Here is a 21,693-nt window from a genome sequence, read left to right as displayed (position 1 = left end):
ATGTGCCACGCTACACTGAAGCACAAAATGGAATTCACTGCCCAAACAACTTTTCTTACTCATGAGCAGCCAGACTGGCCTTTACAGGGAATTTCTGCTGCAGAAAGCCCTGGCTGAGCCAAGTGGGAGATTTAGCCCTGTGCTCAGTGAGAACCAGCAGGTGAACCAGAGCCAAGTGCTATTATTTCCTTCCTGATCTTAGGCTTACATGAGCCTTTTGCTCATTTTACAAAATAGAATTTAGTGACCTTCCCCTTACTACTACACCCTAGTGGTTTCTCCATACATTTTCTTGCTTCCTTGACTGCTCAGAAACAATTAAATCTCAGTAAGACAAGCTCCTGAGAATGTGTCCTGGTGGGAAATGCAGTGGTTTGCCAGGTTATTCTCCTGGCCAGGAGTCACAGTGCAAGAAACCCAGAAGCTCTGAAGCTCAGAGGTCCCCAAAATCCTTCTGCAAGGGCCCCCAAGCAAAGAGCATCAGATGACTCAGTTGCTCATGGTCCAGCTGTGCTGGGAGACGTGCACACAGGATGTTCTGGATCAGGGACCTGAATTGCTGCCATGTTTCTGCAAGCGTTCAAATCAAGTGGTGAAAGGACAAAATCAGAGTCTCCTAACAGAAAAACTTGGCTGTGGCAAAGTGCTGAAAAAATCCCACTTCCTGTGCTCCCCACACTGCCTTCATCACGCTTGAAGACAAAACCAGCAATAGCAAACCTTTTTCATTCTGTGCATCTGTTTCAAAGGTCTATGATTTTCTTTCATGTATGCAAAAAATACCAAAACCTGAGTGGCATTTTCTGCCTGCTGAGGAACCAGACCCAAGGCCAAGCAATATTTGGATATCAAAGATCTGACACAGAATCCAGAAGAAAAAGTGTTGATCCCACTCTAGAGAGGAAAGAAACAGATAGGCTGTGCTCAGACAAGATCTTCCTTTCAACAGGAATTAATGCCAACAAAACTCTGGCTAAAATCCTCTGATTGCTGGGTGCTGGGCACAGACTCATCTCCAAAAGCTTGGGATCCACTGCTGGGCATCATTCCCTGGGAGGAAACACTCTCTTATGCTCTCTGGAAGACCTGAGGAGGGTTTCCTCTTTTGGCTGTAAAATAAAGTGGCCAGAGATGTTACAGTTACTGCACTACTGAACGAGGAACGGGAAATGAAGGTCAGAAATGTTCCCTGTTAAAAGCCATCACCACTGCCTGGTACCCTGGATAGGGATGGAGCTCGCTCCCATGGGATGAAGCACAGCCAGAGGACACAAGAGCCTTCAGGGCAAGACATGGCATGGACAAAACTCAAAGGAAGTCAGGCAAATTTTACTCTTGTTTCATGTTAAGTGGTGAAATTGGAGGAAAACACCAAGATCCTCGTTTAAAACAAACAAACAAACAAAAAAATCCCGGCAGCTTCTGCCATAAAAGCCTGGGACCGTTCCCCAGCTGTGGATCATGCTGAGCCACCACGGGGCCGGGCAGAGCCCAGACTGGGCATCCCGCAGGTCGAAGGGCGAGGCAGCGCCCGGCCAAGAGGCTTAGCCAGGGTTATCCCGACTTCGGATTTTCTCCCCGCCAACAGCATTTCGCAATTCCTGGCTTGTTTCCCCTCAGCGCCGCCCAACCGCAATCCTCATTTTCACCCCCAAAAACGGGCGATGGCGAAACTTCGCCCCTCGGGAACGCCTCCCGTCCAGCCCGGCGGGGGCTGCGCGGCCGGGACCCCTTACCGGAGACGTTGAGGCGGCCGCCGAGGAACCAGCGGGCGGAGCCGGCGGTGTCGCCGGGCTGCCAGGCCGTGTGGAAGGGACTGTCCCAGCGCAGCCACCCCCGCGCCACGTCCGCCCAGAACCCGGCGGGGTCGCGGGCCGCCCGCTCCCGCCACGCCCGGTACCCGCCGGGCGGCAGCGCCCCGGGAGCCCCCGCCGGGCTGCAGCGGCTCCGGGACGGCACCGGCAGCGGGACACGGCCCGGGGGGCGCGGGCGGCTGAGGGCGCGCAGAGTCCGCGCTCGGGCGGCCGCCAGCGCCATGGGGACACAGCGCTGTCCCCGCCGCGCCCGCCCGGACCGGGAGAGCGAGGGGAACGACCGAACGGGCGAGAGAGAAATACAGAGAGAGAGAGAGAGAGAGAGAGACCGCCTGCGGGGAGGGGCTGCCCCGGCGGGGCGGCAACGGGGGCGCCGCACCCCGCACACACCCCCGGGAGCACCGCGCAGCCAGGGACACCCCGCAGCCCCGGGAGCGCCCTGCACCCAGCGACACTCCACACCCGGGGACACCCCGCGCCCAGGGAGCACCCCGAGAGATACGCCTACACCCGGAGGGAGAGACCCAGTCCTTTGCCCTGTGGGGATATCACCTGCACGGATGTGCGGGCAGGTCTGCGCCCCTGTTCACATCCTCGCCGCCACAGCAGGGGTGAGGATACAGCCAGGTACAGCCAGGCACTTTAACATAAAAAGCAGCTCCCAGCACACACGTGCGCTGTCCTGTCTACAGCTGGTGTCCAGCACCACGGACGCGGACACTGAGCACGCACTCCTCATGTACACACAGTACTTGTGCTCCTGGGTAGGTGGCAAACACATTGTGCCCTCCTACACCACCCTACACACAGTGGTCAAAACCCTGTTCCCCTCTGCTCGAAATGAGGTGGTGTCTCTAAGCAGAGTACACATCCCTTTTTTAGTTGGCAGCCCTGCCAGCACCATCCTTAACGTGGAATTCCTGGCTTTGGTATCACAACACTTCTTCTTGCATATTAATCTAAGATTTTACCCCGACTTCATGGTGCCAACCCTCAAAAATGAATAGCAAGGTTTTACAGAAGGTAGCACAGAGCTTATTCCTTGTCTATAGCAGAGACACGCTCTTTTCTGGCACGAATTCTTTTAGATAGCTTGGTCCAGCCTCCCAGCACAGAGTCTGAAAGCTCAGAGTGGTCTGGGCATCCTTAAGAAGTGCCAAACTACCTGAACACCAACTCAACTCACCCCCAGGGTTTGGGCAGGCAAAACACATTTCACGTTCAAGATTAAAAACTTAAAATAACTTTATATGCTATGAAGCTTATTCTGGCAGTGGTAGAAACAAATGGTGGTTTTCTGTTCTAAATATATCACCAGACACTTTTTTGTGATTTTTGTGTGAGAATTTTGGACACTGCTGAACTTTTCTACTGTGTTTTATAGGCGAAAAGCAAGAATAAATACAATTTTAATTTCCTTGTAAAGTTGGCATTAGTCCATGGCTGCTGTCGTTCGATGTTTCTTGTGTTTTGCCTGTCACTTTCGGTTTGCCCAAGCCCCAAATTGCAAGCAGCAGCACGTGTGCCACCTGGTGCCAGACGAGGGCACGGAGAGCACTTCGGCCTTCACTTGGTTTGCCCAAGGATTGCTCAAAAGTTTCCTAGCAAAGATGACTCATATGCAAATCCTACCCCTTTCAGGATTTCATAGGAATGCTATTTCACAAAACAAACAAACGAGTTGCCAAAAAAAAAAGAAAAAAAGAAAGCATGAATTTGAATATTTGGCGTTAAAGCTTACCTGCTTCATTTGCAGCCTTTGAAATCTGGGAACCCTTCTCTGGTTTTCTTCCACCAAGGCTGAGTTCCCTCTTCTGCCAGCAAGTTTTGTTTTGCTCATGATTCACCAGAACATCCCCTGCTCTCAAATTTTGGCTGCCTTTTTCCTCAGAGAAAACCATGGCCAGCAGCAACACAACCCAAATCCAGTCTGATCACTGCAGGGAGATGGGTTGCTGAATCCAAGCACAAGCCCCAAAATCTCCTTTCTTGCCTCAAAAAGAGATGAGGAGAGAGGAAAAGAGTCCCTGAGATTTTGCAATGCCTACTTGCTCTACCCATGACTTTCTGAACGAGGGAGTGAAGGCTGGCACATCAGGTTGGTGACTTTTTGACAACCAAGGGGTGTCACAGCAATTCTCATTTTTAAGTATTTTGAGTATGCCAGGAAAGGCTGGTGCTAGAACTGTAAGGAAAAAAACCCTAACCCAAAATCCCCCAAATTTCCATATCTCTCTACTCCTATTCTTAATTGCTACCAGCAGTTACTTATTGGTCTTATCTCTGATTCCTGTCAGTGTCACTGTCATATTTTCTGGAAAAATCCCTTTGCCCAGAATTCTTCTCCTGGGAAGCTGAGAAGCCTGAGAGAAAAAAGGAAAACAATAATTATCTGATTTGCTTCTCCTGTGTTTTGCTGCTTTGGAATGTGTTTGGACAATGTTTACCAACAGGTGGTTGGTAAATTGTTTCATTGGTTTCATGTGAATTGTTTTGACTTATTGACCAATCAAGGCAAGCTGTGTCGAGACTCTGGAGGGAGTAATGAGTTTTCATTATTATTTTTTAGCCTTCTGTAAGGATCCTTTCTGTATTCTTTAGTATAGTTTAGTTTAGTATTCTTTTATATAATATAGCATCATAAAATAATAAATTAGGCTTCTAAGAATGTGGAGTCAGATTCATCATTCCTTCCAGCCACGGGGCAGCCCGCAAATACAATACTGTCAGTATGTAAAAGACTTACTCAGTGAGGTGCTATGTTTCTCAATTGCTCATCCCTCTGTTTTTCCTATTTTTAATGACCTAAAAAGAAGAATAGTAAAGTTGTGGAATCCAGGAGTGTCACCTGGTTGGCACTGATCTGCTCCTCGCTGTCCTTTCCAATGGTCTTTTCACATGGTGTGCACACAGCTGATATCTGGCTCCACAAAGAAAGTCAGGGCCAGGCAAAAACACCACCACAGAGCAAAAGTACATGCTGGTCTGTGTTAGAAATTCTCCCAAGCCACAATTAACCCAGATTTTAATAAAATCTTTTGATCATTTCCAGCTGCATTTCTGCCTGCAGATTAAATTGGACATTTTCCCAGGTGGCTGTTCTAGCAGGTTTCTAAGCCCATTCAGCTACATCTGCAGAAGGGAGGTTTAGACCAAGGATGAAATAAAGCTAAAATGCAGTGGCTAAGGTTCCACTTCAACAGATGAGCACAGACCGTGTGTCCAAAGCAATGGGAAATGCAGCAGGTTTGAAGGAGCTGAGTACCTGAGCTAATCTGGAATGTGAATCTTTGTCAGAGCTGGTTACACCCGAAACAAAGGTCAAAACTGTGTGAAAAATGTAGATTTGCTGCACTTCCATTTATGAATGTGTAATAAATGCCCATTGAGTGATAGGGGAGAAAAACAATACTTAAAAATATCCAGATAATTAGATATTGATTATATATATATATAAAATATATATATATATATATATATATCTTGTCACCACAAATACCCTTTATTACCACCCTGGCCCCAAGGGACTGCTCTGGTGGGGGGAAAAGTCCTGGCTGGGAGGTGTGCCCCACAAGGGATGGGAGAGCACAGCAGCACTGTGGAAGCTGGTGTGACATCCCACTCACAAAACAGATGGGAACCTCCATCTGTGGATGAACACCAGGCTGGGCCTGATGGGGACAGGGAGAGGCACCAGAGTGTGGCAGGGAAGGTCTGGGAGCGGTGTTTTGTGAAGGTGAATAAGGCACAGAACAGTACCCATCCTCAGTTTGGGACAGAGGCATGAATATGGATGATTTGCAGTGGAAAGGGAACAAGAAGGCACAGCCATGAGCGTTGCACAGAACATCTGGAGGAGCCACGTGCTTATCTGTGCTCCAAGTACAACATGATCCACAGTGAGCTGGAGCAGGGAGAATGGCACTGATCTGGAGCTGTGCCCCTCAGGGTAGGGGAACAGGGAAATTGTCCAGGGACAGGCACACTGCCCAGCTGCATGCAGGGGCAGCCTCACTTGTCTGAGCCTTTTTTGGGTGCTGCACCCAGCTGTGAGCTGCTGGCATTGTTCCCAGCCCTAGCAGGGCAAGATCTGGCCCAGTATGGACAGGGAATGTTCTGATCCTAGCGGTGCAGTGCCCAGGCCAGTGCCAGCGGTGCTGGTCCTGGCCCCAGTGCAGTTCCTGGCCAGGCTTGCAGCGCAGTGTAGTGCACCAGCCCCTTCTTGGCCCCGGCCCCAGAGGACTGGAGTAAAAAGCTGCAGGTCAGCACTGCTGGGCTGACTGCACTGCCAGCACAGGGCTCACACCGCTGTCGCTGCCGGTCCCTGTGCAATGCACAGCCCAGCCTCAGGCAGATGTGCCGGCTCTGGCCTGGGTCCCAGCAGTGCAGTCACCCGGCCCTGTGCAGACCGTGCCAGCGCTGGCCGCGCTCCCAGGGCAGCGCAGTGCCCAGGGCCATGCTGGCCATGCCAGCGCTGATGCCACCAGCGCAGAGACAGGCACCGCTCCCGTCCTGGCAGGGCCCGCGATCGCGCTGGCACTGCCGCTGCCGGTCCCGTTCCCGTTCCCCAGGGCGGGGCAGCGCCGTGCCGCTCCTGTTCCCGGTCCCGGGCCGAGTCCCACGCCGGTGCGCTGCTTCCCGGCGCGCTGCGGAGCCCGGCCGCGTGAGCCGTCCGCCGCTGCCCGGTGCCGCCTGACGGCGGAGGCGGGTCCGGGGCGGGCCCGGCCGGGCGGGGACGGCCCGCGGGTGATGTCAGGCTGATGCTGTCGGTGCGGCGCGCGGTGCATTGTGGGCGAATCCCGCCGCCCGCCGCGGCTCCGAGGGGGAGGATGCGCTCGGGGCCGGCCCGTCCCACAGCCGCAGCCGCAGCGCGCCGGGCCGGCGGCACCGCGCCCGACGAGCCGCACTGAAGGGCGTGGGGCATGTGCTGCCTGCGCCAGCCGCAGCGGGAGGCGCCGGCGGCGGCAGGGCCAGGTGAGCCGGGCCGGGCCGCGCCGCGGCGGGCACGGGAGGAGAAGGGAGGGACGGAGGGAGCGTCCCGCTGGCGGCCTGCGAGATGCGGGACCGGGGACAGCACCGGGCCGGGCCGTGCCGAGGCTGCGCGCGGGGCACTGCGGGAGATGTAGTTTGCCGCCCCACCCGGCGCCTCCAGCCGAAGCGAGAGAGTCCCGCGCGCGGGACTCGGGTTCCCAGCGTGCCCGCGGGGCTGGGCGGGCCAGCGGCGGAGTGACGGCCCGGTGCCGCCAATGAGAAGATGGGCCGGGTGGGGCGAACCAACTGCCGAGAGGGGCGGCGGGGATGGGGGGGCGGCGTGCCGGCAGCTGCAGTGCAGGGGCGGACGCGGCCACCTCCTCGGCGGGGGGAGGCGGGACGGCCCGAGGTGAGGGCAGGGCAGGGCGGGTGCCCGGGCGGCGGCCGCCCCTCGGCACGGCTCCTGCCCGGCACGGGGGTCGCGGCGATGCCCGGGGCTGCCGCCGCGGGAGGGGCGGGCAGCGGCCTCGCTGCGCTCTGCACGGCAGGGGCGGGGGCGCCCCGAGCGCTGAGAGGCTCCGCCGGAGGGAGCGGCCCCGCCGGGCGGTACCGGGGACCGGCGGTGCCGCTGTCGGGCGGGGGCCGAGGTGCGAAGGCAGCCACGGCCCTGCGGCGGGCCGGGCTCCGGGGAAACGCATGGAGGGTGTCGGCCACCTTGGGAGTCCTGTGCCGCCCGGGGCTGGGCACGGCATCCTGCCCGGGGTCGACGGTGCCTGTCCGGCCGCACGGGATAAGCCAGCCCGATCCCTGGAGGGTTCTGTGGAGGGAGCGAGCGCTTCCTTCCGCCGCGGTACCCTCGGATAACTCCGTGGTGTGCGGGTTGCAGGCGGGAGACTGAGAGTTTCTCCTTTTGGCGGGGTGCAAATGGAGCTCCCGTGTGCGTGGCCGTGTCTCCCGAAGCTTTGGGGCTCACAGTGTCCCGCTATGGGCTCGGTATTGCTGGCGGCGCCCAAGCTGACATTGCTGGATGTGCCCGTGGTCATTGTGCTGCTTTCCCTGCATTCCGCGAGAGGAGGGATCCGCTAACCTGGGTCTGACCCGCTGAGGACTCTCCAGATGAGCACCGTGACCTTGACGTGCATCGGGGATTTAACAGGGAGCCAGAATGCTGCACGGAGCACTGAAATCACACTGGCACTCTGACAGCTCGAGTTCAAGCCCCACTGTGTGTTTTGAGGGGTGGGGACATCAATACCTGTTGGTATCAGCAGTTCAAACCAAACCTGTTCTGAATTTTCTTAGGCTTGATTGATAGAAGGAAAGGTTTCCTAATTCTACCATTTCACATGGATTTCTGGTAGTCTCACTGAAAATGTTGCCTTTTAGCAATAAACTTCTCAGTGAGTCACAACAGAGATTTTCAGCCTGGGGACTTCCTACGAGTGGAATTTAGCTTCGTGTTGTGTTGTGCCACAGGGTGTGCTAATGCTCCCTCAGCTCGTAGGTGCTGTGCCTGTACAGGTGCTCGGAGTAAAGAGCATCAGTTCTGTCTCACGAGTGTCAGTGTGTCACTACGTTTCAGTGTGCTGCCTTCTTCTGAGAGGATAAAGAGGGGCAGAATAGGAATGATGGGTTAATGTTCTGGTTTTCTTCCTTTGTGTGCCAGTGATCATCCAGCTCACAAGGAGCATCCTCCTCCTGGTGATATAGGTGGAATCAGAAACTTTTGAGGTGTGGTGTACATGAATGGTGTATGTGGTATTCACTGCTGTTAGAAATAAAACACTGGAATCTCTTGTAGGACACTTTTATCACACCTTGGGGACACCTGCCTAACCTTTCTTTTTTTTTTTTTTTTGGAATAGTCCTCAAGGGAGAATCAGATCCCTATCAGTGCTCTTGGTCCTCCAGAAAGGAGTGTCTCTAGTGCTAGGAAATCTATTCCCTCAGCTCCCAGTGTTGGTGCTGATCAAGTGGTGCTCATGGCCCATGTGTGGATTTCCTTCCCTCTCCATCCCCAGTGGTTGTTGGTGAGGGCAGCAGGCAGCCTGTAGCTCTCCTCCACTGGAAGCAGTTGGCACTTATTTTCCAAAGCAGGAATGATCAGCCAGATCCAGGAAGAGCCAAATCCATCTTTCTTCTCTATCTCCAGTGTGGGAATCCCTACTTGCTGTTTCTTGCTGTCTCTTATGGAAAGATTGGCTCACGACTTGGTGGTTTGTCAGGTAGCACACTCCTCTCACGTGGGTCTTGCTGTGGACCCATCTCTTCAATTGTGTCCTTTCAGTTTTTTGCCTGTGTGTGTATCAATGTGCAGCATCCAGAAAACACCTCAGGAGCGGTTCCTCATCCTGGGAAGCTCCTAGGCTAGATTTGTTTGCCAAGCTCCATAGTGACCTTCCAGTAACATTGATTCACTTTGAAAACAGAGCAGAGGACAGAAAATAGGTCCTTATGGAGGAATAGGTGTTTATAAAGCCTTCAAGGACTTCATAAACTTCCTTAATTTTTAAGGACACGTGGGCTTTGTTGGTATCTTCCACTTCGAGTATTGCACGGCACAGTCTGAATGTTTGCTAGAGCCATTGTGAAAGCATTTGCTAAAAAACTGTTTTAGCTCTGCTGGTTTACTGAGCAAGATACAGGAGGGACACAAGCAGTACTTCCTCCCCTTCTTCCATCAAAGATAACAAAAAACTGAGTATTCCTTTGAAACATCATGAAATCCCCTTAAATGTCATTGTGGGACACAGTCCCTTTGGAATAAATGTTGAGATTGCTTGGAGAGGGAGGAATAAGGAAGACCAGCTATGAGATCTCCCTCCCTAGTCCAGAGGAGGAGTGGGAGAATCTTCTGGCATTTGTTGAAACTTTAGGAATGAGAGGTCAGGGAGATGGTGTGGCTTTTACGTGGTGCATCTGAAAATTGAGACTCCCTTGCAGGTGAGAGTTTGCCCAGCTCTGAAGTGGACAGTGGCAATCCTTGTTGGTCAGGCCAATCCATGGTCTTCTCCACAACAGTGCCCAGTGCCTGTGGATCACAGTGTTGAGAGCCACAGCAGTTATCCCCAAAAATATGGAAAATAATCTAGCAATGGCAACGTGTCTTGGACATTAATGTATCGAGTGGTTTTCCACATGAACTTTTCTGCTTTTTTGGACACTGGTGGATACATCAATATATTAAGACTCAATGGGGAAAATATAAAACTGCCACAGTAGGTTTTTATCATGGGATTCACAATCCCTTGGTCCCTTTTGGTCTTACCCAGTCCCACACTGTTTTCTGTTGGGCCTTTTCCTCTGCTCAAGAGCTGCACGCATGGGAAAGGATCTTTTTTTTTGTGGTTGAGAAGGAAGATGTTGACAGTGTGATGGACTGTAGAGCTAATCAAACAAGATGTGTTTGGAAACCCCTTCCTTTTGGTGTCAGGCTGTGTCATCTTTAATTTGGTGAGCAATATGAAAGGAACAAACTGGATCCTCCTGGGCTGGCTCCAGCCAGATAGGTGCAATGGAGAGCAGAGAATGCCTGTGGGCACAGGTTTCCTCTTAGGAGAAATGAGGCATCCCAGCCTTCAGAAGGAGATCTGGTGTCAGCTGAGGCAGATGGAAGTGGATTCCTCTCTGTCTGTGCAGCAGGAGATGCTGTCAGGCCCTCTGTCAGCCCAGGAGCTGCTGGGTGCAAGGCTTTGGTGGCCTCCCAGTCAGACAGGAAAAGACAAAGGGAGCCATTGATGTCTGTCTGGTGAAAAGGTTTTGATTTCAGGATCACTCAGCTGCTCAGGCCAAACCCCTGCATTGCTCTAGTCCTTTCTCTACCAGTGACCAAGAGATGATGCTCAAGGAAGTGTTAAGAAGATGGGCACACTGTGCTTGCCCTGGTCACAGCCCTGATACCTTTGGGAGTACAGGATGCAGCTTTCCAGCCTTTTTTATTTGGTGGCCTGAGTCATTTTCCATGCACACAAGGTGTGCTAAGAGCACTCTGTTGTGAACCTCTGCATTCCTATGTGTTTTCCTCTCTTTTAGCCAGTTATTAGTTTTAGAGAAAGTTTAGTTTTATCCTGGAACATCCTCATTTCCAAGGTCTTTGGCCTGATACCACACATGTGCTTGTTGAGTTTTCCTAAAAGCACCTCACCTATCCTAATAGATCTATAAATCAGGGCTTCTCCCTCCTGCCTGCCACTTAGTTTAATTTTTAATCTTCAGTTTTCTAAACATGTCTGAGTGGAAGACTGATTTTCCGGATCCTCTGCAGAGCTCTTCAAAACAAACAGCAGCCAAAAATCCTAGATATCTTCTTTTTCATCTTTCCTTAAGTCTTTCTATTTCTTATCTGCCCATCATTTAGCAGACTGGCTGGGTGGCCTCTCATCACATGTGGGTAGAAAATATGTAGATTTTATCCAGAAGAATTTACTTAACCTCTTCTACATCGTCAGGAAAAAACATCATCACTTGGAATCATTTGTGCTGTTTTCTTCTTTTGCACATATCTTCTATTCTAAAAACCTTCTGTTGGTCCAGTAGGTCAGAATTAAAACAAAGTAGAAGTTGCACTGGCCAAAGATTTTCTTTCTTTTTATTTTTTTTTAAGGTGATACATTTCTGTTCAGCAAAGTGGAATTGTTTGTAAGTTATATTTAAAATTTCATCTTTGTGATATAGTCTGATCTGCATGAGGAAACTGAAGTTCCCCATTGCCTCCTGTTTCCTAAAGGCACAGGCCATCTGTTCTCACATGGCAAATCACTGTTGCTGCTTTATTCTGGTCTGATGGGGCAGCTTTACTATTACATTTTTTTTATTTAGCCTTGATACAAAATTATTTCTTTATCTCCTGTGAGACTGTCTGTTTATTTTGTAGTGTGCAGTGCTCTTTCTCCCCTGGAATGACCTGACCTTTTTCTGTGTACCTTTTCCATGGAGCCCTGGAGAATGTGCCTGGGTAGCAAGAATGAATCCATTCCTCCTTGTTCCCTACCATACCTCTGAAACCTGTTGCATCTCTTTGTTTTTTTGGGTTCTATTTAAATACCTTGTAATCCTGAAACTACTCTTTCTCTCTTTGTGTGTGTGTGTGGTGTTTCTTCTAAAATTCAGCCCATTTTTTCCCTGAACTTGCGTCTCTTTGTGAGAATCTTCCTCCTAGACAGAGGGAGAATCTGCCATTCCTATCCCAGACTGAGCTATAGCTTCTTGACATGCAGCTTAAACCCTTGGTACTGTTGTTATTTGTTCTCTTGGTACCTGTTCTGCTCACTGAAACAAGGGCATGGTGTAGCTGTCCAACACTTTCACCTTCACAGAGGCATCAGCACAGTGCTTCTCTTGATTGGACACTCTAATAAATTGTCTGGCTTGTTTCCCTCATTTCATGAAAGTTGCTTGTTTGCTTCCTGTAGCACCTCAGCCAGAGAATAGAAGTCACCTTTGTGGTGACATTGTGTTAGGAAGCTTAGACTTTGTGGTCTGGTTATGTCTTGAATTATTCAAACAGAATCAAGCTGCATCAGACTTCTAAAATTTACTAGTTTAGGAGTTGTGCAAGTAATTTATTGAAACTGATTTCTTCAAATTTTGTTATCCCTGGGGAAAAAGAAAGGTTAGCCTCAGGCAGAGTTACTCCAGTAACTCCAGAGTTGCTGTTTTTAAGCAGAAGGGACTGAATCTTGTCATTTCACAGAAGGCCAAGAGCTTCCTGCTGCGGAGACAAGCACAGAGCACAGCTTGACTGGAGCTGAAATGGATCTGAGGTCTGCTCCTCTTGCATTTGACTGACCCTACAGTGAACCAATTCAGGAAGCTCTAAGCCAAGGAAATGCTCTTATTTATTAGGAAGAGGAAGAATTTTTCTACTAGTACAGGTCACTGAACCCATGGTGGCCCGTGGTGGAATCCTACATACAAGAGTTCGGAGCTGGGAGGAGACAGGGGAACTGTTTCTCTTCATTTCAGGCAGATTTTTAGATTGGTTAATTAGGAACCTGAAGCTGTGGATCCAGCACTGGGCTCTGTAGGATTTATGGGATAGTGTAGATAATATGGTGTAACAGCACTCACCTTTCATTCCTTAGTGTCAAAGCACCCTAAATGTGATTTTTGGGTGGGTGTTGGGTTTTTTGGGTTTTGGTGTTTTTTGTGGGTTTTTTTTGTGTTTCTGCTTTTAGTAAAATTGGTAGTAGTTAAAGCATGCCTTCTTAGAGGTGCCCAGCCTTGGTCTGAAAAGAGAATCCACCCTCTTTCTTGTTCCAAATCCTGTCCTTAAGGAAAACCCCCATGAAAAACTAATTTGCAGTTGTCAGGTTTCAGTTTCTAGGAGAAGGTGAGCTAGAATGTCAGAGCCCTTCAGTTTCTTAAATTTTCATAATAGAGAAGTACTTTTCCACTTGATTCCCTTTTTTGGGAGTGGGTTTCTTTTGGCTAAGTTCCATGCATTTTAGAGAGTTTAGTTTTCAGGTGGAAGACACCTTCCAGCCTTTTTTTCTGATACAGGATTTTTAGTAGCCATGGATTACTGTGCTCTACCAGTCTCTGCTGACTCTCACCAGTAGGCAAGGACAGAATTGCCTCCCTTTTTTAATTTTTGGTGCTTCTCTCTGTAGCAGTGCTCTGCTCTGTGTGCATGACCTCTATGGCTTGTTCATAGATGTCTAAGCATGAGTTTGGTTGTATTAAGGAGCATTTTGTTGAAGATGCACTTTTTTCTTTTTGCTCTTCCCCATTTTTATGAAGAAATAAGGAGTGGTTGCTTCTCAAGCAGAGACAAGGTTTATGGGGCTTTGCCCATTGAACAGGACAAAAAAGAAAATGTAAAAGGTGGCAATGCAAAGGGCAGGTAGTCTAGTAGTTTGTCACTCTTGTGACAGTTTTCTGGGGGAAATGACAGGAGCCATTTGGTTTCCAGGGCTCACAGCTATCTGTTGCATAGGTCCTGCAGCCTCTTTTCAAGTCTGGTGGCAGCTCAGAAGCTGGTATTTCTGGTGTGCTTGTTGCTTCTTTTGCAAAACACATTTTCTTTAACCTTGCTGCCTGTGTTTCTGATTGGGATGAGATTATAAACATTTTTTCCCCTTCCAAACATCCCAGGCTGGATTTGAACCAGTAATTGTTCTGTCTGTGGAGTATTTATTATTAGAAGCATTCACCAGGAGCCAGCTTACTCTGGCAAGCTGAACACAGAATGCACAATTACTCATTTCAGGTTGAGATAGGTTTGAAGAATTGCTATGAGCATTGACCAAGTCACGTACAAAATTTACTTTTCCTGTACTTTACTACAGCTATGAATAGAAAACCATTTTTACATTAAAAGATGGTGTAAGGTTTATGATGCTTTTTCATAGAAACAAGTTCTGACTGTATTAGTTCTGTAACAGGAAATTCTCAGAATCCATTTACTTGGCATAGCATTGAAAAATTAAGGATCAAAGAATAAATGTGGTTTGTGTCAATGAATTGGTCCAGAAGAACACATACTAAAGTTTTGTTGGGGGTTTTAGTGATGTGGTTTTGATTGTTTGTATTGAGGGTTTTGTTGGGTTTTAGGGTTTTTTCAATGTAAAATCTGATAGCAGAAGGAGAAGGCTCAGACATAGAGCTGCTTAACTGCACAGATAGGAAAACTCCTGGATGGGAAGCAACTGTTTGCATGTTCTGGGAGGGTTCAGGCAGGTACTGACAGCTGAGAACTAGATGGCATTCTCAGCACATGTGGACACTTTTTGATCACTTTTTGATTGGCTCAGAGTAGAGACAGACAGTCTGACATAGGTGATAGATATTAGAAAATTATTGTAAATAAAATACACATAATTCATAATATATAAAAATTAACACCACCCCAAAGGCAAACACTGTGCCACAACCCAACCTGCCAGACAAATCTCAGCAAGTCAGAAAAAGAATATAATAAATAAGAAAAAATAAACAATCTTGAAAAGCAGAACCGACAAATCTCGACTTCTTCTTTTGTTGCGGGGCTGGGAAAAAAAGACTTTCTAATACCTGGGGGTCATCTCAACCACAAAACCCAAAAGTGCACCAATTCTTTGCAAAGGAAAATGACATCTGTGTGGAGTCTTGGTGTGCTTTTGGGTTGGGTCATGCAGCAAGAGTCTCATGGAAAGAGTGGAGGTTTCCATATCAGCAGGGAAGGGTGTGTGGTGGAGAGGAGATATACAATTTGCTAGAATCAGTACAGTTCCTGCAGAAATTGCTGTGATGCATTCCCACCCCACAGGAGAGGCACTGTGGGAATTCTGTAGGAATTACCCAGCCCAGGGCAGCTCTAAAGGCTGTGGCCAGGCAGCCTCTGGGACAAGGTGCTGTTGTGGCACTGACTAGAGGCAAAGGCCAAACCTGATAAACTCCAGGACTATGTATAACGAGGACTGCTCAGCAAAAGAAGAGAGACAGTGGGAAAAGTGGGAAGCAACCCAAAATGGTGATGGAGCAGGGACAATTGAGGCAAAACTGATTCTGCCAAAGAAATATTTAATCACTCTGGCTGGATGGTTTCATGAAAAAGCCCCAGGGGGAACAGAGGCAATAGCTAACAATGTCCAAAAGGCATGGATGGCTCCAGAGAATCACAAACTCTCTTTGGAAGGTTTTTAGCAAACAGCAACTTAAATCCCAGTGAATCCAGCTTCCTGGATGCATGTGAACGCTATAGAAAACAGTATGTTTTCTATATGCACAGAGTTCAAAGAGCAAAGTGTGCTCAGTAATATCCATCACTCCCCCTGAAATGCTGGTACATCATATACAGCCTGGAAGTGAAGTGTTAATTAAGGCATTCTTTAGGAAATCCAAATTAGAACCTGTGCAGGAAGATCCATGTACTGTTTTATTGGGTGCCTAGTTTGCTTTTAAAGATTCAGGTAAGGAAAATTGAATATGCCATTCTCACATGAAACAACTAGTGATGATCAACCAGTTGATAAATGAATGGCTTCTGAGAATCCTTCATGATTTTGTATTGGGAATCACTTAAGTATTTGTGCACAGGAATCTATAACCTTGGACTCTACCCTGTGGTAATCCTGTTTGTTTCAATTCTGTTAAGTTTCTTATTTGTTGTGATTTTGTAGGACATTACTACAAATAAGGACACTTATTCAACACCTCAAAATTGTTTTCTTTTTCCTTTTACTAGGTTAGCAGGTGAGTTTAATTGAGATAAAGGAAGAAATGTTGAGGAACACACCTGGTGCAGGGAGCTGGGTGTGCAGCTGCAGGTTGTGCCCTGGGTGGCAGGAAATGTCTGGAGCCCAGGCAAGGAGCCATGAAATGGTGCCACCCCTTTGCCAAAGAAAGGACATGGGGACATGTAGAGCTGGCTGGCTGGTTCATCCAGAGATTGTGGAGCCCAAATAAAACAGGAGAAGACCCCAGACCAAATATCCCCATTTACCAAGCAGCATGTGCAAGGGGCACCAAGAGCACGAGAGGAACACAGCCTGTGAGGGCACAGAAGTCCAGTGGTGCCACTGTGACTCCCAGAGCGGTTCCTGAATGCTCAGACAGCAAAATTCCCTTAGCCAGCTGTCTGCAGGCTAAAAAGGGATGAGACAGAAGACCAGAGAATGAAACTGGAGATTTGCAGGCAGCAGGGGAGGGATGAACCTGCTTCCCTGAGCATGCTCCAGCTAGGGGGAAGAGTTCCTTACAAAAATGGGAAAATGGGCTGTAGAAGGATGGTTTAAGTGACTAACAGTTGGCATGATTTGTCATGGTTTTGTCAGTCCCAGGAAACCTCTGCTGTGTAATAACAAATAGAATATCTGTTGTGATCAGCATTGGTCTTGAACACTGAAAAAAATTTGTTCCATTTAGTGTCATTTAGTCTGATGTGACATCAGTGCAGCAAGTGGCAGTTGCCCCACTTATGCTAATTTTTATGATGAAACTGCTTGGTAATATGAAGTCTACATGGCGAATCTATAAATACATGAATTTTCCTAGGAAAATACCCTGTCTCCCAGAATTTAATCAAATGATGACATCTCTTATCAGGAACTTACTGTTATGTTCCTAACCTCTAAAGAACTTTTTGGCAAGTTTATTTAATAATTGATGGTTATAGTGACTGCATCTATCATAAAAATTTTTGAATGGGTAAGATGAACAAGCTTTTTCTGGAATGGAGGTTTAAAATGTTTGATCTCAGGCTGTGGGTCCTTTAATAACCTGATATAATAGGTTATAATAAGACCATTGAGCAGCAGATGTTATCAGTTTGCTGTGTGCCTGAGTGGTTTTTTCAAGATAAAATCTGTTCTTCAGGAATAAGGACTCAAGGAAGGTCCTGTTGGCCACTCTGAAAACTGACTTGGAATGGCCACATTTGATAGAAGGTGAATAACAGGGTCTGCACAAAATCAGAGAGAAGGGACAGGACATGCCTGATGGGACATTCTGCATGACCTGAGGGTCTGGTCACACTCTGCTCCAGGATCAGGTGATGACAACATACCCTTGTGTGTCAGGTGTAGGTTGAGTCTGATATCATAAGTACAACCTATGTTTAGTTCTTGCTTTTACTCAGATATATTTGTTTTGGCTGCCAGCAGACTACTCAAGCTTTTCAGTAGTGATTTATATTGATTTTGCAGGTACAGATACTTAAGCTGCAGTTAAATGTTTATTGTAGGCAAACCATAATGCTTGCCTGTTAAATTAGTGGAGGTTGAGCTGGTTATGATATCAGAGGGATTTCCTGGAGTTGGATTTAATATTCTGCTTGTTTCAAATTTGGAGAAACTCTATCAAGGAGATTGGTGGAAGATAATAACAGACTTTCCTTTCAAATTGTCCTGCTCCCTATTGTTTTGCTTTTACTGCTGAGATGTATTTGGGGAGGATTAGGATCACATAAACCCCTGGCAGTGTGGGTGTGCTTATCTGCTGTGTGTTCCTAATGATTTGTTGTCATAATTACCTGTGCTGATTCTCCTCCAGATATAGGTGGGTTTGGCACAGAAATTACTGGTGTGTCTGACTGCTCTGTAATGTGTGTGAATGCAGTCTCTGGCAGTGTGGTGGTGTTTGTTTGGGGGTTTTGTTTGATTTCCTCTGGTCCTGTGCTGTTGCTTTCACTGTGCAGGCAGTGATAATTCAGTTGGCTGTGCAACTGGGTAGCCATAATAATGCTATCAAGGTACATCTGTTACTGTGTTTAATATGTATATTCTGCTCAGTGCAGCCTCATGTTAGCAGAGAATCTGGACCTTGATTGATTGCAGTCTGTCTTGATTGCAGCTTTTTTGTTTTTATTTGTTTTTCCCAGTTACTCCTTAAGGGCCATAAACCATTCAAAGATGAAAAATAGCCCCAGCATCTTGCAACCTCACCTTTAGATGTTTTGATTGTTACAGAAGTGAAATGCTGTGAACATCAAGTCCAGAATTTCTAAGTCTGGTGCCATTCCCTGCCTATGAGTAGAATATATCCCAGAGGAGGCTTTGGGCTGCAGCTGATAGGAGCTGAGCCTGCTCTCTGAGCAGGGTTTGCTGCAGCAGGGGCAGGCAGTGAAGGGAGATCTCTTCAAGGAATAATTCAGAACCTTATGAGCTCCTGCTGTCAGACCTACACTAGCAGTGAATAGCTTGTTTTTCATTGCTGTTTCAAGTTCAGCAGGGAGTATGGTGCATCCCAGGGCTGAGGGGTTGTTAGTCCAGTGCACTGTATTTTTTTAAAATCAGTTTACTTTCCTGTACTGTTACACACATTCCTACCCTGATAACAGAATGCTAGTGCATGGTACAAAGGTGTAAGGGCTTTTTGTTTGTTTCAATGTGAGTGATTTCATTTTTATGGTTGGTATTGGAAGGAGATGATGTTGGAAAACGGTGAGGGACACTGAGCCCATGCAGCTACTGCTGCCAATAACTGAGCCCTAGTGCTGCTGAGCAGTGGCACTTGGAAACTCCACTGTTTTTTGTTTTCTTACATCCAAGCATTCTAAGTCCTACTGGTTCTATTCTCATCTTATTCCCCAGCCCATCTGTTTCATTCATGTCCATATTGGGAACAGCTAAATTATGTTTAAATTCTACGTACAACTGTTTTTTGGTTGTTCCTCTCATGCAGGTGTTGGACAGGGAGATTGACCTGATTTCTAGACTGCAGTTTATTGGGCTACTTCTTTTGGTTTTGCAGTTATCCAACTTTGTCTGAAAAGTTGTAGTTTACATCAACATTCCATAACACCTCTGGGATCCACTCTTAGGGTGGATCATGCTCCTGAGCTGGTTTATGATGGAGAATTTGATCAAGTAAAGAGGGTCATGGGTTACAGCAGTCTAAATTGTTCTAATTTGTAGACTTCCAGAGGTAAGGATGTGTCCTGAAATGAAGTGGGATATTGCAATTCCTCCACAGTGAGATTAAGACCCTTAGTAAGGTGGTGAGAGACAGAATTCCATAGCTTTGTTCTGCTCTTTAATAGTCACCTCGTGTCTGATGAGTTTTGAGCTTGATGTGAGTGGGTTGTGTTTTGAGCACTCCAACTGTGATATACTGGGACTGAAGCAAGCCAACATAGCAAAGATCTCATATATTCATTAGGAATTCCTACAGGGTGTGCTTGGTATTTATAGGTTTAATTTTAAGAATGCTATAATCCTGTAAAATTAGGAAATATTTTTATTCCAATAAAGCTGTTTAAAATTTTGCCGGTATAAAAGACAACCTTGTAAAGATGTATAGGTTGTGTATATGAGACTTCTTCCCATTGACTCTTTATTTTTTTGTTCTCTGGCCAACTTGAAGAGCTAAAGAAGACATATATATTATATATACACTCCTTCTGCTGAAAATACACTCCTCACCAAAACACAAGTCAGGCCATACTGAGTCCTACCACAGGTCCATCTAGACCAGTATTCTGATCTGAGTTGGCTGGGAATGGGTATCTAGGATGGAGAATAAAAGCTGGAAAGGCATGTAAAATGACTCCTCAGACTGCTCTTGCCACTTTCAGTATACTGGTGAACATGGGGTTTTTGCATTTCTTTTATTAAAAATGCCAAAACTAAATTTAAAAAAGCTATAAAGTTTGTATGTTTATAAAGTTTCTGTAGTTGGCTGAAGGAGATATCAGTGAGGAAGAGCTGATTTCACCCTTCTTTATGCTGAGGCTGGCCAAGAGATGGAATTTGGTCCTGCTGTTGTCCCTGTTTACTTCTCAGCTGCTTTCCTTTGTGCTTCACTTGCTATTTCTAGAAAAGCAGTTTTAGAGTGTCTTAAGCTTGCTCAACTCCCTTGCATGACTTCATGGGACAGGGATACAAGAATCTCCTGACATCTTGTATTTGTACTACCTCAGGAATAAAGTTCGGATTTGTGCTGCTACTGTGATCTAAACCAGCTTGGAATTCATTTCAGCCTGTAATTAAATTGGCATTTGCTTTGGCTGCATTACTCTGGTGATACCAGAGCATGTCTGGAAACTTAGTTCTGTAATTCCATATTGCCAAATGGCTGCTATTCATGGCATTGCCCAGGAGGATTTTATTCTCTTTCAAAGCCAGATTCCTTTAAATAACAGACATGATATCTTTGTACACATGTATTAAAATTTTGATAAAGTGGAATAGTGCACCAGGGAAGGCGATTGTACCTTGCCTGGCTTTGAGTGCTCGTGGACTTCCATGCTCAGTCTCTCCTCCAAAATTATTCCTTGGGATGACTTTCCACCATAGTCACCAGGGTGAAATCTTACTATGCACATTCATCACTAAAGTGATGTGAGGAGACCTTCAAGAGTAGGGAGGGGATACCTATTTCTGTGTCTTATTATTGTTTGTAATGTTAAAAGTTTGGGGCAGTCTATAGTTAACTAAATTTTCTTTAAATACCAGAAGAAAAGGCACCATTAAGGGAGGTTCTTGCAGGGGTTCTCTGTGCTGTGCCTCCTGAGGTGATGTGCAGGGAGGTGGTGTGCTCAGTGCTCACTGGTAGCTTGGGGATGGCTGGTTCAGGTGTTCTGGTGAGCATAAAGGAGCTTGGGAATGGCATTCCACTTGCTCGTTAGAAGAAGAAGAGGCACAAATGTTGTGCTGCCAAACACAGCAGGTACTTTTTCTTTCCAGTTTCTTACTTCTGTACCCAATGATTGAAAGCACAGCTACCCCATACAGATGCAGGACTCTTTCAGTGAGAATTTGGAACATTTTTGCAGCACCTTTCTTCTGAATCTCTTTAATACCCAGGTTTTTTCCTTATTTCTCTTCTATTATTTTGATTATCCTTTAGCAGATGTTGAACTGAACATTTCTCAGCAGCCCTCTTGCTGAGTTGGTCTGCTGCTCTTTTTTTTTTCATGTAGTTATCTTCTATATCTGGAATGAAATCTTCTTTTGTGAAGATTTTTATAAGATCTCTGAGATCTTTTGTTCATGTTTTATTTGATCATCCTTTGTCTTGCACTTTTGACATACTTCTGTCTGCTGCTTCCTTGTGCACATTACATACTGGCCCCTTCACAGCCTTCCCTCTCAGTCCTTTTATTGCTAGGGAATGTGTTATTTTCTCTACTTGAGCTCATAATTAGCTGGTAGCTTTTTTGCCCTTTTTTTTGAACCTGAAGAAATGTGATGGTTGAGTGACCAGCTCTAGTATTTTTTTAAAAATTTGGTATTTATGTTGTTAATCTAAGTTTGCAACCAGAGTGCTAAGTAACACTCATTTTTAGAAAGGAAGATATTCGTATTTTGGGGCAATGACAATAGAATTGCCAAGATCCATGCTTAGTAAAAGATACAGCCTAATTCTAAAGCCACTATCTGAGCAAGATCTTTTATTAGGCCTGTTTCATTCATTTTCTTCTAGGAAAGCCAAGTTAATGTGTTTCTCAAAGTCATTTTTGCTGAAGATTTATAACAAAAACCCCTTA

General features: G+C 47.0%; 2 protein-coding genes across 5 annotated transcripts in view; one reads left to right on the top strand and one right to left on the bottom strand.

The window, feature by feature from the left end:
• Positions 1-4,039, bottom strand: part of ACSS1 (acyl-CoA synthetase short chain family member 1) — a 35,454-nt gene extending 31,415 nt beyond the window's left edge. For 2 of the 3 annotated variants that reach the window (XM_064709612.1, XM_064709613.1), the window contains exon 1: positions 1,737-2,092. In XM_064709612.1, the coding sequence (XP_064565682.1) occupies positions 1,737-2,037 (301 nt within the window). In that variant the 5' untranslated portion in view covers positions 2,038-2,092. Of the gene's footprint in view, positions 1-1,736; positions 2,093-3,555 lie in introns of those variants that run through there. The other variant, XM_064709614.1, reaches the window with a different exon arrangement.
• Positions 4,040-6,656: 2,617 nt separating this feature from the next.
• The window catches only part of TTBK1 (tau tubulin kinase 1), a 100,280-nt gene continuing 85,243 nt past the window's right edge, over positions 6,657-21,693 (top strand). The window contains exon 1 of one of the 2 annotated variants that reach the window (XM_064709610.1): positions 6,657-6,788. The gene's annotated coding sequence lies outside the window, so the exon portion shown is untranslated. Of the gene's footprint in view, positions 6,789-7,146; positions 7,195-21,693 lie in introns of those variants that run through there. The other variant, XM_064709611.1, reaches the window with a different exon arrangement.

Source organism: Zonotrichia leucophrys, chromosome 3 (assembly GCF_028769735.1).
Source record: "Zonotrichia leucophrys gambelii isolate GWCS_2022_RI chromosome 3, RI_Zleu_2.0, whole genome shotgun sequence".
Classification (NCBI taxonomy): Eukaryota; Metazoa; Chordata; class Aves; order Passeriformes; family Passerellidae; genus Zonotrichia; species Zonotrichia leucophrys.
Note: the sequence above shows the minus strand (reverse complement) of the source record. Positions and strands in the feature narration are given on the sequence as shown.